The sequence below is a fragment of the Kryptolebias marmoratus genome, linkage group LG4 (assembly GCF_001649575.2).
Source record: "Kryptolebias marmoratus isolate JLee-2015 linkage group LG4, ASM164957v2, whole genome shotgun sequence".
In the NCBI taxonomy this organism is placed as follows: domain Eukaryota; kingdom Metazoa; phylum Chordata; class Actinopteri; order Cyprinodontiformes; family Rivulidae; genus Kryptolebias; species Kryptolebias marmoratus.
The window spans coordinates 81,028-96,345 of record NC_051433.1 but is presented as its reverse complement, the minus strand read 5'-3'; the positions used below and the strand labels follow the sequence as shown (position 1 = coordinate 96,345).

General features: G+C 41.0%; 1 protein-coding gene across 12 annotated transcripts in view; it reads left to right on the top strand.

The window, feature by feature from the left end:
- LOC108250716 (ral GTPase-activating protein subunit beta) overlaps positions 1-15,318 on the top strand; it is a 32,627-nt gene that overhangs the window by 7,381 nt on the left and 9,928 nt on the right. For 10 of the 12 annotated variants that reach the window (XR_005233136.1, XR_005233137.1, XM_037975545.1 and 7 more), the window contains 17 exons: positions 1,440-1,573; positions 1,920-1,970; positions 4,486-4,530; positions 4,925-4,972; positions 5,048-5,178; positions 5,494-5,665; positions 5,803-5,932; positions 7,826-7,984; positions 9,943-10,057; positions 10,133-10,268; positions 10,354-10,415; positions 11,387-11,450; positions 11,543-11,676; positions 12,610-12,792; positions 12,884-13,032; positions 14,254-14,417; positions 14,559-14,662. Coding sequence is in view for 10 of the 12 variants with exons in the window: in XM_037975545.1 (XP_037831473.1) it covers positions 1,440-1,573; positions 1,920-1,970; positions 4,486-4,530; positions 4,925-4,972; positions 5,048-5,178; positions 5,494-5,665; positions 5,803-5,932; positions 7,826-7,984; positions 9,943-10,057; positions 10,133-10,268; positions 10,354-10,415; positions 11,387-11,450; positions 11,543-11,676; positions 12,610-12,792; positions 12,884-13,032; positions 14,254-14,417; positions 14,559-14,662 (1,981 nt within the window). In the remaining 2 variants the exon portion in view is untranslated. The remainder of the gene's footprint in view (positions 1-1,439; positions 1,574-1,919; positions 1,971-4,485; positions 4,531-4,924; positions 4,973-5,047; positions 5,179-5,493; positions 5,666-5,802; positions 5,933-7,825; positions 7,985-9,942; positions 10,058-10,132; positions 10,269-10,353; positions 10,416-11,386; positions 11,451-11,542; positions 11,677-12,609; positions 12,793-12,883; positions 13,033-14,253; positions 14,418-14,558; positions 14,663-15,318) is intronic. The other 2 variants (XM_037975550.1, XM_037975547.1) reach the window with 2 other exon arrangements.

Below are 15,318 nucleotides of genomic sequence, written 5' to 3'. Positions count from 1 at the left end.
ATCAAAATTAAACGAAATAAACATTTGAAATATATGAGTTTGTATGTAATGTATGAATATAATATACAAGTTTCACTTTTTAAATGGAATTACTGAAATCAATCTACTTTTTCATGATATTCTAATTTTATGACCAGCACCTGTATATATTAATTATGAAATACTTTTTATGGTCAAGTAACTTCTCCTAGTTTATTGTCAGGAAAAGGAGAGTCTGCCCTCTTTGACATATCAGAACATAATAAAAACTAATCTGCTCTTTACCAGGTTCTCAAACTATTCAAATCTAAAACTGGTTCCTGAAGCTTCCAGAACCTCCTTCAGCACCAAGAATTCTCAGGAGTGGTTTTCTGTAGGACTTTGAGTCTCTCTCATGGTTGTGGAGGAGTTGTGGCCCACTCTTCTTTCCAGCGTTGCTTCAGCTCATTGGTTTCTGCTCAGCTCTCTGAGGTTCAGTCAGGTTGAGGGTCTGGTCTCTGACTGGACCATTGCAGCACCTTGATTCTTTTTTTTTTTTGAGCCGTTCTGTTGTAGATTAGCTGCTGTGTTCTGAATCATTGTCCTGTTGCATCATGACCCAGTTCAGTCCAAGCTTCAGCTGTCGGACAGATGGCCTCACATTTAACTCCAGAATAAGGAGCCCAAACCATCAGCCCTCCACCACCGTGCTGACAGCTGCAGTGTATTCTGGGTAAACATCTGTCCTCTGATCTGGTTCTGGTCCAGAAGTCTGCTGCTTCCTTCAGATTAACCTAAGTGGAGCTGCCATGTTGTTTTTAGAGAGAAGAGGCTTTAACCTTTGACCTTTGACCTGCTAACTGAGGCCTGTAGAAGCTGAGATGGAGCTCATTTCTCTGTGCATTGCACGGTCTGACCTTCGGGGTGAATCTGCTGCCACTCCTGGGAAGATCAGCAGCTGTATTTAATATTTTTAATATTTTAATATTTCTTTCTGTAGAATGATGGAGTCCAGATAGTTTGGAAATGACCTTTGACCCTTTCCCAGGTTGATGGGCAGCAGCAGCAGCTGCTTCTCTGAGGTCATTGCTGATGTCTTTCCGCCTTGGCAGTGTGTTAAGAGACACCTGGATGCTCCAGAGCAGCAAAAACTGCTGCTTTTCTAGACATGGTCCTACTGATCAAAATCAAAATCAGAATTCTTGCAAAACTGTGTTTCATTGCTGTCACAACAACGAAACACAGTTTTGCATCTGCAGCTTGGCAGCAAGAAAAATAACAAGAATGAAGTAACTTGTGCAACTTGTGCAGATTCAGATGACAGATGATCAGTTAATCAATACATTTGGTCAGCAGTTCCTGGATGATACTGGACCTCTGAATGTCTGTGGAAGCAGAAAGGCTGGAACCAGTTTTTCACAGGACAGTATTTTTATGTAACTGGTGTTTGGTTTTACCTGATGAGACTCCTGTTTTTGTAGTAACCCAGTGGACCTCGTTCGTTCTGCCTCTGGTGCCTCACAGGACGAAGTGCTTAAAACAGGAGATGATCAGCTGCCAGGCATCTTCTTCAGAGCCATGAGAGGAGTCAATGAACTGGTCAACGCCTTCCTTGGTACTCCACCTCTGTTTCATGACCAGTCTGCTGAGGGCTGAAAGTTTTAATAACCACTGAACTCATCTTTATTTTGTATCTAAAGAATAACTAAACTTTAACAGTGTTTCAGCTACGGATAATCTTGCCCCACAGAAAACATGTTTGCTCTTCACCGAGCGAAACTAGATGTTTATTGTTGTTGCACCCACTTTTGAACATAAACAGATATTTTGGAAAGCATAGTGGTACAACATATGTTTCTAAAACACATTTTTCAAAGTCTTAGCCATTTTTTACAAGTAGAAAAGCAGCGACTTTCAGTACATTTAAAAGTAAATGTTTAATTGAAACTGTGTTTCTGCAGGTGTGGCTGTGGTGAACAGAGAACAACCAGAGCAGCTGCAGTTAAACACAGGTGAACATAAAATAAGTGTACGCGGATGAATACACATACAAAGATGCCTGAAAAATTGTGAACCCTTCAAAAACTTAGGTTTAGCCAATATCAGCACAAAAAAGCCTCAGGATGCTATTTCCTCCGTACCACCTTCTGTAAGGGAAGTCAAGGTTTGGTGGCAGGTGAGGCTGGAGGTCTGATTCCCTGATCGAATGAGTTACTAACTGGCTCTAGAAAAGGTCACCACAGGCAGGAAATGAGCTGAGTGATAACAATTAGATGTAGCTGGACCTACCTCTCACAGATTTGGGCTCCAGAACCCAATTCCTGGAGGGGCTGGACTCTTTTTTTCTTTTTTTTTTTTACTCTGGAGTTGCCCAGAGAGAGCGACATCAGGCAGGTCTGAAGATACTCACAAGCTCCAGCTGAGCTTCTCAGTGTTGGAGTTCTCCTCTGTAAACTGAGGGTCATCTCTCTCCAGCTCCAAGCTGCAGGAAGGACGATTCTGTTGTTTGTGCATATGGACCAAACAGTGGTTCAGATGTCTATAAAGGGGTGCTCCACAAATACCAGGCACCCTGAGTCAAAGGTCGGTGATTGAGTTTATAGTCCTAGCAAGTTAAATCAAATGCAAATCAACTTCTTTTTGATTCTTGAAAATGTTTTGTTTCTTATTCAAGAAACTTTTTTGTGGTTAAAAAAGTTGTTAAACTGTGTTGGGAAAATCATTTTGTGTTGTGAAACTCATGTTCAAATCACTCTCCCTCCCTTCCCTCCAGTTGGTTGTTGGGGGTCTTTGTTAAATTGTCAGCAAATTGTTTGAGATGTTTTGGCCACATGCATGAAGGTGTGAACTGGTGTGAAACTGCCGGAGGATTCCTTGTAAGTTCAGTCAAAGACAACCAAACTTCTTTCTTTTGTCTTCAAACAGTTGCCTTAAACTAAATTTACAAGAACCACCATTCCCTGGATAACTGAGAACCTTCAGCAGCATGTCTGGGATTAGACTCAAGAACAACATCCCAGTGAAATTCAAATCTAACACTGTAGACAGAAACCAGTGAATCCAAAGATGCCGTTGTTTTCACAGTTCAGTGCAGTCACTGCTGTTTTGCCCTTCATATAGAGAAAGCTAAACAGCAACTACACAAATGCATGTCACAGCACTGGAGAGCCAAATCTTCAGGTCAGGACTCAGTGGTCCACCTACTTCTATATTTTACATGAGAGTTCAACAAAATGAACAACCCAACACAATTTATTTTATAAAATTTCACACATAAACTAAGAAACTTGTCAGATAAGAAGCAAAATATCTTCAATAAAAAACAGAAAGTCATTTGATTTTGATTCAATTTCCCTGGAATATTGTGTTATGAATGGCTAGCCATCTACACCAAAATATTCCTTGCACTTTAGAAAACATTTTCTAATTGTACCATCAGACCTGCGGTCTTATAAATTGGACCCGTGGGTTGAATACGGGGACCCTCCTACACAGGCCTGAAAATCCCAAACAAATGGTGAGGATGAACTGGGAACAGTCTCTATTCAGAAGTTTTTTGCTTTCCAAAAGAGTTTTTTTTTATTTTTTTTTAAGAAATTTGAAGAATAATGGAATCTGAATGGGCGACCTTTAAATCCTCCACTGCAAACGTAGCTTCCAGTCGCTGTGGCCAGAAGAGCATCTGTCTGTTGGGGCAGCAACGGCAGAACCTGCTGATAAACACTCATCAAACTAAAGAAGGTCTTTTGGGCTTAGCTATCCCTAGAGTGTTCTGATGCAGCTGACAGGTACCAAGTGGCCAAACAGGCTGAAGGTTCGGTAACTGCAAGAACTAAAACCCGGGCACAGAAATAACTCAACAAGGCCATAGAGAAGAACTGGTTGGTTGCATTCTGTTCAGTGATTTGAAGGGCTGTCTTAGTTGACATGTCTCTTCGATGTTGCATTGAGCATCAGGATAACAAGCTTGGAGAGGCAGCCCAGGATGTTGAACCAAATTTAAAAACCTTGTGCAGAGATTGTGCTCCAGTGGATACTTTAACTCCCTGGGAAATACTCTTTTAACTGTCCACCTTCAGCTGAGCCAGGCTGTGTGTTAAAGTTCTTATGGCCAAAGCAGCTTTTGTTCTACAGCATTTCTGCATTTAGGATGAATTAGTACTTCATGCTGATTCTCTGTATAGCTTTGCTGTTTATAAAGTCAACCACTGGTTCTTAAATGCTTTTAGTAGCTTCTGCAGGAGAACATCAGTGCCTGCTTCATTGCACAATTACAAGTTATTGAGAGAAAGTGGGTAAAAAAGTGGTGCTAAACAAAAAGGGTTTGGGGGAAAGACAGAGAAGTGACATTTATCTTGGAGTATCTAAAAAAGAACGGAGGTTTGTGGGTCTTTGCTCGGTAGGGGATTGTAGCTTTTGTGAATACCTATCAGGATTACAGAAAAATGGAAAAGTTCAAATGTGCAGGTTTTTGTGTCCAGGATTTGGGACAGATGTTTCTAATTTGGTTGTTTCTCTTTTTTCCAGGAATCACAACAAGGATTCATTTCAGAGACAGACTGCCTTCTCTGGGTAAAGATTAAACTGATCTGTCAGACCAGAACTGGTTCTGATCTTTGACCTTTCAGTTAATTTATTGGCCATAGTCATCATATTCATAAAATATGCTGGTGTAGATTCTGTCATCCAGGACATGGTAAATTCAAAAAGCCTTTAAAAACAATGCAACTAGACTTCATTTCTGTAGTTAAAGATGTTTCTGTGCAGTTTAAAGCTTAGAACTCCACACATTCCAAGTTGAAAAAGGAAGTGAAACATCTTTAACTACAGAATATAAGTCTAGCTGCTTTGTTTTTTAAAAACATTTTGAATTTGTCATGTTTATATTAAACAAACAAACAAAAAACCCCCCAAACCTTCAGGTTTGTGGTGCTGGGCTTTCAGTTTGGGGATGATTTTCTTCCAGGTGTTTCTGTGAGCCAGAGTCCTTTCAGAGACCACCTCCCTGCTCACGGTAAGCTCCGCCTTCTCACACATTTAACAGGTGGACTCAACATAGTGTGATACTCCTGTTCTTATTTCTCCCCAGGGCTCCTTCGGCCTCGTTCTGGGAGTGCCCCGCCCACACCTGTGAATATTCATGTAACTGATCCACCTCCCCCCAGAACCTCCCCACCATCACAGAAACGAGAACCAAAGGCACCCTACAAGTTCTCTTTGGTAATATGGTGGTTTTATGCTTATTTTACCCTTTGTTTACCTGTCCAGCTAGATAGGTTATACTTGTCCATGTACATAAGTTTTACCTGTCCTAGTCTATAAGCTTTACCTTTTCAGGTATGTGTTTTACCTGTCCAGGAAGACAAGCTAGACTGTGCACTATTTATTTTATTTTTTTACAGGTAAACATAACTCGTCTTTCCAAGTAGAAAAAATATTTTACCTGTTAAGGTAAACCCTTGGTAGTGCAGGTACCTATTCTGGGGTATTTGATTGATGTTGTTACTCGTGTGCCTCTTTCTTGTCTCCTGTTAGACATCATCCTCCCGTCACTATTCCTCCTTACTGCCTCCCTTCCCCTTGTCCCTGTGCTCATCCCTCCAACACCTGCCTCACCCCCTCAGGTGTAACCTGGATTCCCTCTTACACCTGTTCGGCTCCTGGCTGTTTGATGCTGCTCTGATCACCACAGACTCTAATCTGTCTGGTCAGTACTCTGGACTACAGAAATATTACAAACTGCATGAACATGTACTGCATGTAATACTTTTAGAGACTGTTGTGCCACTAACAGCACCCGTCACAACTGTTCTGTCCTACCTGTCACACACCTGTTATCAACAGGAAGACATAGTGATGTCACTTTGTTGTCAGAGCGTTGGGCAGCAGGGCGAGCTGAAGCCTGTGGGACACTTTGTAGGATCTTCACTTGCAAGAAGACTGCGGAAAACATTTTATCTGTCTACCTGTCCAGGTATTTCTCTATTCACTTTTCCAGGTGTGTCTTCCTGTCATCCTCATACTTTTGTTTCTTAGTTCTTTTAAATGCTTTTTGTTCTATTTTTTTGTTCTATTTTAACAAACTGTTGGGGAATTTTAGTCCCCAGTGAAAGCAGATGAAGGTGCTCTTCATCATTGAATACAGATGGACATCTTTATATATTTAATTTTGGTCTTTTTGATATATGGCTTTCTTCAAACCTCCATTATACCATCTGTGTGTCCTGTTCAAAATTACTGTCCACAAAAAGGTGGTTCTCTTGTGTTGGTCCTGAAGAACTTCCAAAAATAAAATTGAAAACAACAAAAAAAAAAAGCAAAAAACCCCAGAACAAAACAGTTGGCTCTACTGTGAATCTCCATTTTATCTTGGCGAAGAAGTTTGTGTGCCTGAATGTTCCTAGGAGCTATGTTGTCAGAGGGTAGAGTCTCCCAAAGCAGATTGGTCAAGCAGGTGTGGACCTGCTTATAGAGATAATATCGAGAGGAGCCAGTTGAGGTGTTTGCTAAGAATGCCCCCTAGTCTGGGCATGTTCAGTTGGGAGAAGACCCCAGGGAAGAGCCAGGACATGCTGGAGAGACTATGTTAGCTTTTGTGAGGTCTAGAAAACACTCCACTCAACAGAAGAGGGAGAAAAAGAAGAAACACAAAAAAACATCATCCCTTATATTGCTAAAGTATCTGAGAAACCCAGAAGTATTTTCTCCAAACACAACATCCAGCTCCATTCAGACCCAACAGGACTCAGAGACAGAGGACGGTCCATCGTGAGGACACAGACTGGTCCATCCTGAGGACACAGAGGCCGGTAAATGCTGAGGACACAGAGGCCGGTCCATCCTCTGAGGACACAGAGGCCGGTCCATCCTCTGAGGACACAGAGGCCGGTCCATCCTCTGAGGACACAGAGGCTGGACCATCCTGAGGACACAGACTGAGCGGTGTGGTGTCTGCAGGTCAGACCTCCATATTGGAGAAACAAACATTTTCTCCACAGACTCATGGCTCAACCCAGGAGAGCAGATCTTCAGGACTCAGCTGAGCTCCTGCTCCTCAAGGAGAAGGGACACTCTTTGGAGGACCACAGTGTTCAGATGTTGGACAGAGAAGACAGATGGTTTGAGAGGGGGGTGAAAGAAGCCATCTATGTCAACTAACTAACTTTAAACAGAGGAGGTCTCAGAGTTCAGCTTTCTAAAACCTCCAATGGAGCATTAAGTCTGATCCCCAGTCAGTTTCACTCTGATCAATCCCTTCATCCATGTGCCTCAAACATCTCTCTGTGAACCAGGAAAACAAAGACCTTAACAACCCTCAGGAGCGCCTACATCTTGGGTTTGGATTTTGACCCAGGTGTCATCCACATATGAAAACCAGTAGCTCTGTGTTGTACTGGTGTTACACCTGTCCCAGTATCTAAGGGTTCTCATGCCCTGGAACTTAAGGGTCCGCATCTCACTGGGCTGCGACTACGGGAGACTAATAAACAAACGGTATTTGCAAGAGTCTCACTGATGATAAATATTAACCCTCCTGAAGACCTTGTAACCGAAGAGAGAAACCCTTGTAACCTTGGGTCCATTTGAGCTGAAGGCCACAGGAGAGTTAATTAAAAACTAGTCCAAATCTAGCCTAGAATACAGTTTTACAAGCTGTGCGAATGAAAATAGTCTGTGCATTTCAAAAATGTTCATTAAAAACGCAACCTCATGACTGATTATTTGGTCACAAACACTCAGATTTCAGTGTGTCTGCAGTACAAATTTCACCTATTTTCTTGCAACTTTGAGTCTCCTGTTGGTCTCCAACCATTGCAGCCAGTGAGATTCTACCTTTAGTGATACTTTTCCTTCTGTTTTTTGTCAGATTTTACCTGGTTCTACTGCAGAGTCTCCAGGAGGCATGTCCTCTTGTTGTGGCATCCATCCTGCTGAACTCCACTGGTCTGTTCTGCTGTGACCTGAAAGGGATCAACCTGCTGCTGCCCACCTTCATCTCTGTTTTGGAGAGCGTGCTGCTTGACAGGTACAAATACTACAAACACACCACAGGTACTTACCTCAGTTATTCATGTTGGGCCACTTGGACATGTTTACAGGAACATGAGGATTCAAAGTTTGAATCTTGATCAGGTTTGAATTTGATCTTATCTACGGGATTAATATAGAAATGATAAATCTACACATTAATATTCAGTTATTCATGTCCCACTGAGGTCTTCATGTTCCTGATCACAGGTTTGACCTCATCATACTCTCTTTAAACTTTACTGGAAGATAATATTCTGTAACCAAAGCAGACATGGACAATATATTAACCCTCCTGAAGCCCTCGTAACTGAAGACAGGAAGAGATGCTCTTGTAACTTCGGGTCCATTTGACCCGAAGGCGGTGGCAGGGTTAATGTCACTAATAATCAGACATCTTCCATCCATTTTCTTCACTTGTTTTTCCTGTACACTACTGGGGAGAGTTGGTGTCAGTCTCCAGCGGTCATTTGGGTAGAGACCACTAGTCCATCACAGGGACACACAGAGACAAACAAGACAGATATGTGCAGATTATTAATGTCACCAATAATCACAAATCTGTCAAATTCGAATGCTCTTCCAGCCAAAAGGACTGCAGAGTCCTGAATGAAATCTGTTTATTTTTGGTGGATGATAGATCAGAGTACAAAGTTTCTGACAAAAGCTTGTAGTTTAATTCTGAAGAATAAATCAAATGGCAACAGTTTGCTTTGGAAGCTAATCCTTCACTTCTGCCTAATGTCTGAAGAGTGTTAAATACCAAACAGGAGGAAGAAACTCAGAGAATAGACAGGAGTCATAAGTCCAAAGCCAAGTCTTATTTTTTTGTCTTTAACTCACAGACAGACTCCAAATTTTCTTCTTTTTGCCCAAACAGGGAGTGTGATGATTCCACATGCAGTAGGCTACACATTCTCAGCCAGAAGCAAATTCTGAATGTTAGAAATCAAAATCTTTTGGAAAAAAGTTATAAATTTTCAAAATATAGGTAGAGTCATTTATGTATTATTTCTGTGCAAAATCTGGTTTAGAAAAAGGCCTCACACAGGGTACCAATAATGTTTGGGATAAAAGGCCTTACCAGGTACATTGGTGAAATGTAGGAGCTACTTATTCATTAGGAAATAATAATAATGTGTCTTAAAAACTATAAAGAATTCTCAAGAAAATGAATAATGAAGTTCAGTCATTCAGGGCACCACCTGAAAACAAAGTACTAATAAAAGCCTTCTCAGTCTCAAGTGTCTGTTGGTTTGTGAGCAAGAGACTAAAAGAGATCATTTCTTTCAAAGAGCAACAGGTAGAGCTGTTCTCCTCAGAAGGGCCTGGGGAGATCTTCTCTCCTCAGGAGTGTTGCAAAGCCAAAAGAGATGTCTTTTCCCCAGGACATCAGAAGGCCAAAGGAGACAGAATGGGGAAGTTTTCGGGGTTTTGTGTCTAGGGGAGAAGATGTGGTCACTTGCACAGAAGACGATGACATCAGAATAGATGTCCAAACAAAATACACGTTCCATTTATCTCTCAAATGAATCTCATGCTTCAAAACCCAAACAGCACTCTGAAGGGATTTGAGAGAAAACTATCTGTCGTAAAGCAGTAAGAGACGCTGAATGAAAGAAGACAAAAATATCTGTTTGAATGGAAAATTTGTTGTAGTGTAAAATCGTTGGAAATAAGAAAAGTTGAAAAAGTTGAAAATGTTATTTGGCTGAAAGGTGACTCTAAGTTGAACATTCTGAGGTAAACCTTAATCTGTGATTGTATAAAAACTATTAAAGATCTAAAACCTCGGTTCAGTCATTAAAGTCCATCTTTCTGTGACCCGTTTGAACTCTGAATGATAAATAGTGATAAATATTGTATTTGTGGCAGAAGCTCATTTGAAGTATTCCAAACAGGAATAGATCACCTTATTATCACAGGTAACTTTCTCTCACTTTGTCCTGTGTGCAGAGATCTGATCAAATTTAAAGGTCTTGTTAGTCTGGTGGATTTAAGGCAAGCCTCCATTTTCATCCTGCTGTCCCTCCTGCCCCTACCCCTGCAGCTCAGATCTGTCCAATCACAGGTAACCATTTATTCTAAACACAGACCTCATCAGAATTGGCTCCCAGTTGTAGTAACATCATTTGTGATGATGCAGGTCTCGTTGGCTGGAAAGTTACCTGCTTCTGATGTCACAGGAGGTAACTTCTTGTGTCTGAAGCACCGCCTCTTCAGCCTTCTGATTGGAGCTCTGCAGACTGAGACGGACACCTGCAACATTCAGCTCCTTCTCTGTCAGTTCCTGCTTTATGTTTTCAGCGGTTCTATTGGTGTAAATGTTGGATTCATTTTAATCATTTCTGACTTTTGTTTGTGCAGCCGCCATGTTGAACGTTGTTCACGACTCGGCGGCAGTTGCTGCTGCAGGAAGTCTTCAACAGGTGAGTCCACTGACATCGACTCATGCTACAAAATGAAACATTTGTTGTTGAAGTTCTGCCCTTTTTTACAATTCTTCTTCCTGAGTAGAAGAAAAAGGTATCAAAAATGTATCTTTGCACTTCTTTGACATTTATGCAAATTGGCAAAAAAAAGCAGAATACTAAAATCAACATTCAAGGTATACTTTATTCTACACACAAATTTAATCTATATAAATAAAAGAAAAATAACCACATCTCTTTCTCTCCCTCCATATATATATTATTTTATTACCTTAGCCAAGGAGGTCATGTTTTCTGTCTGTCTGTGTACAAGTTTACTCAAAGACATGAACAGATTTTCATGAAATTCTGAGGAAATGTCAAACATGGTACAATCACTGTTGATTTCAAGGTCATGGGGTCAAAGGTCAATATCATGGTTGATCTAGTGCTCTAACTATGCCACAGTGTAGTGTAGGAATGCAAAACTGCACAGCTGGACACCTCATGATGATGCCTGTTACTTTCAAGGTTCATGGGGTCAAAGGTCAAGGTCCATGTCAGATGGGAAGAACTGGGACATTTTGATGATAAATATGCTACTGCAACAAGTTATTGGTGGCTGAGGCCAGAAAACCTAACACCTCTGGAATGGTACTATATGAGCAAGCCTACAGAGAGGAGCTATGTGGAAACTTTAAAATCCAACATCCAGACTTTCTCAGAAACAAGTTTATACTTGGCGTTTTAACATTCACATAAGGAATTTGATATTACACCTAGAGATTTATGAGGTACAACAAGTATGATATAGCAAAGAGAAACCAGTACAACAGGTTCAAAACTTGATTGAGTCCAACTGAAAGTATTTCTCCATGGCCACAAACACACAGAGGGGACAAAGGGGAGGTCAGTCTCTTCCCAAAGGAGACTTCAGCACAGAAACTGAGCATTTATAATATTAATGAAGTTCATTATTATCTTTTCAGGAAATGGAGTCCCAGTCCAAGAGGACTGGCAGAACTCGAAGGAACAGTGGAACAACATCATTCTGTAGCTAACCATGAAAAATTATTGGGCATTCCTTAAACTGGTTGATATAAATGTTGTAAAACTCTGAGTGTGTGTTTTGCCATGGTGTCCAGCTGGCCAATCAGATGCAGCAGCAGTCCTGTGGGTTCACATGGTTCATTTCTTGACTCGACGTTTGACGTCTCAGTGGAGGAATGACTCAGCAGTTTGTCTGTTGGCACTAGAAGTACTGGGAGGACTAGCCAAGGTGGACAAATACACACACACACACGCACACACACACACACACACACACACGGCATTTTATTGTGACTGTTATGGACTTTCCGAAATAATGATGGAATCAAGAACTTAACAAGAATTGTCTTTTTTGGCAGTTTATTACAATGCTATAGCATATCACAATTCAATAGAGTACAACAGTCTGAGGAAGTTGCGGCGTAAGTGAAATGAAAACAGGGCGTATATACTCCCATGAGGGGGTATCATTCATGCATGCTTAGACCCCAGAGCCAATCAGCTTTAATGAAGCTCTTGTGAGCTGAGCTGCACAAACCTCAGAACCATTCGGCAACTAAGAGGGCTCACGATTAGTCTGTAGCCAAACTATATGGTCTCAATGTCACTTTTTGCAGGCAGACATTACATAATATAATTTTTTCATCCACAAGACTGTTGGACCTCAGACAGAACCTGGTTCAGGCAGATCTCTAGAGAACATCGGAACTCAGACAGAACTTGTTATGGGAAGATTTTAGACTAACGCGAGGAACTCGAGAAGAACTTCTAATTTTTATTTAATAAAAAAACAAAAGCTGTCATGGAAGTAAATCAAAATACGAAAGCAAAAAAGGAGAACAGGGCATGGCATGAGTGCATGAAAATGATGTACTGAAGAACAGTGTGGAGACTGATGGACTATAAGGACTAGGGCTGATGAGGTAATTGGAGACAGGTGACTAAATTCAAACATGGTTTATATGCATATGGCAGCCTGACTATAAAAAAGTACTACCTGGGGAAGAAAGTAGCTGTTAGCACAGAGAAGCTAAACTAAACACAAAATAAATAATCAAAACACAAGGAACCGAACCAAACAAAAAAACCACAAAACACAGTGACTGTTGGACCTCAGACAGAACTTGGTTCAAGACTAGAACTCTGGTCTCTGCTCCTGCAGGTGGAGGTTCAGGTGGAGGACATGGAGAGGCGTCGTGTGGTCAGTTCTGTCTGTACCTACATCGTGTTTCAGTGCAGTCGTCCTCCTCCTCTTCACTCCAAAGATCTCCACTCTATCATTGTAGCTGCTTTCTTCTGTCTGAACATCTGGTTGACTCGGCATCCAGCCCTGCTCAACCAGCAGGTAAATAAATACCCGATAACTGGACAGGTATTTGGACAGGTAACTGGGCAGCAAGTGATTCTGTGTCCCTTTGTCACTTCTTTGTTGTCAGGAGTGTCTTTCAGAGGTTTTGGAGATTGTGGAGTTGGGGATTTCAGGCAGTAAGTCTAGACAAAAACAGGAAGTGAAGTGGAAAGAGGAGAAGGAATTAAACCCCGCCTCTCTGAGGGTGAAGGAGGCAGCTGAGGCCACACTGAACTGGTGAGTGAAACAAACACACCCAGAATGAGTTTGAATGCTTTGTTAAATTATGAAGTAAAAATCCTTTAACAGAGTTTGACAGTCAGGGACTTTTTTTAACATCAATAACCAGTTTTACATGGTTGGAGTTTTTCAATATGAATTTCCTTTTTCCTGGGTACCATCATTGAAAATCATGTATTCTTGATATGTCTTTTGATGTCAATCACAACATTTTTTACACACACATGAATAGAGACTGTCAGTAAGGAAAAGCATGATTACATGATGTTGACAGACATTCTGGCACCAAACAAGATATATCTGGGACGACACACATGAACTTTTACTCTGGTTTGTCTTATCAACAGGCACTTTCTTCAGGGAAACTGACTGTAAAATGATTATTATTCCAGCCTAATTACATTTTAATAATTTAGCAATTATTCAAACCTCTACAAGAGTTTGCAGCACAACTCCAAGTAATATGCAATATCTTTAATTATATTTCTGTACATAACCTGCCATTACTGTTATTATTATTTTTGTTGTTGTTATCATTGTTATTGTTATTACTTTTATCAATCAATCAAACAGCTGCAGCTGCTCGTGTTCTCACTAAAACCAGGAAGATAGAGCACATAACACCAGTTTTAAAGTCCCTACACTGGCTCCCTGTAGCTCAAAGAATAGACTTTAAAATACTGTTGTTAGTTTATAAATCACTGAACGGTTTAGCACCACAATACATTAAAGATCTGTTATCGCTGTACCAACCGTCTAGACCCCTCAGATCTTCTGCTTCTGAACTGCTCTGCATCCCCAGAACCAGAACCAAACGAGGAGAAGCAGCTTTCAGTTTCTATGCACCACAAATTTGGAACAAACTTCCAGAAAACTGTAAAACAGCTGAAACACTGGGTGCCTTTAAATCTCAACTTAAAACCCACCTGTTTAGAGCTGCTTATGGCTAAATTAGGGTTAGAGTGCGGGTTTTTGATGTTTGTCTCTTTCTTACTGTTTATTCATTGTCACATGCTGTTTTTATTTTGTTTTTTAATTATGTAAAGCACCTTGAAATGCCTTGCTGCTGAAATGTGCTATACAAATAAAATTTGATTGATTGATTTTATTTTATAAATATTATGACCAAAGCCTATTTTTATACAAATCCCATGTCCACCTAGCTCTAAACCTAACGACACTTCTCTCTTCACTAACTGTAGTTCATTTCTGGTCCAGCGTCATGCAGGTTTCCGGAGCGTGCACAAATGTTGACAGGTCCTTGAATGAGGATGCTGTGATTGGCAGCTATTGTTTGACTGACAGCAACCTGAAAAAGTTCAGATATTTTGTGTTGGAAAGTTCTGTGATCTTGGGTCTTTTGGAGCCAGAACCTGAACAGGGTAAGTCCATCTCTACTGATTAAAAAAAAACAAAAAAACAGGTAAATATTGAAACAGTTATCTGGGAACAACAGGAGCACAATCAGATCCTGTAACAATCTGTTAATGTGTTTTGCTTGATGGTTCTGGTCCTGTTTGCAGCACAAAGTCCCTCACTCATGGTGGTCATCAGGGGACCATCAGGATGTAACAGCTGGTCTTTGCAGCTCCATCTTCTGCCCAGAAGTGGTCAAGCACTCACACAGGTGAGTGCTTCATTAATGAAATCATATTTGTCTGATAGATTCTAATTTATTCATTTTAATAATGAATCATTCACTCATTCTAGAAGCACTGCTCAGAGAGCCTGAGGTGAACAAAGATTGCTGGGGTAGTTAAAAAACTCCACAGCAGCATGGTACTTCAGTCCTTAGCATGGAGTTTCAGGTCTTCTAAGGGTCATTTGGTCACTGTACAACTGGAGGGACAGTTTGGTTCCCACTCCTGCTAATATGTCTGACTTGTTTCAGTCTGTTGAGAGCAGGGCTGCTTTTTGTCACAGATTCTGTTTGTAGCTTTTATGAACAGAATTTCCAGGTGCAGCCAAGGGGTGGAGGGTCTCAGTTTAGGGGGATTTGATTTACATCAGTGTCTTTGGCAGATGATATGGTCCTACTGGCTTAATTGAGCCAGGACCTCCAGCAGGCATCAAATGAAGATCAGCAACTCCCAGTCCATGGTCTTCAATTGGGAGAGGATGGATTTTAAACTCCAGGTTGGGAATGAGCCACTGCCCAAGTGTTCAGATGTTGGTCATGAATGGGGATAAACGGGAGGTTGATAGGTGGATCAGTACACTGTTTGCATCTGTTGTTGTGAAGACAGAGCTAAGCTGAAAGCTCTCAGGTCATCAACTGATCTA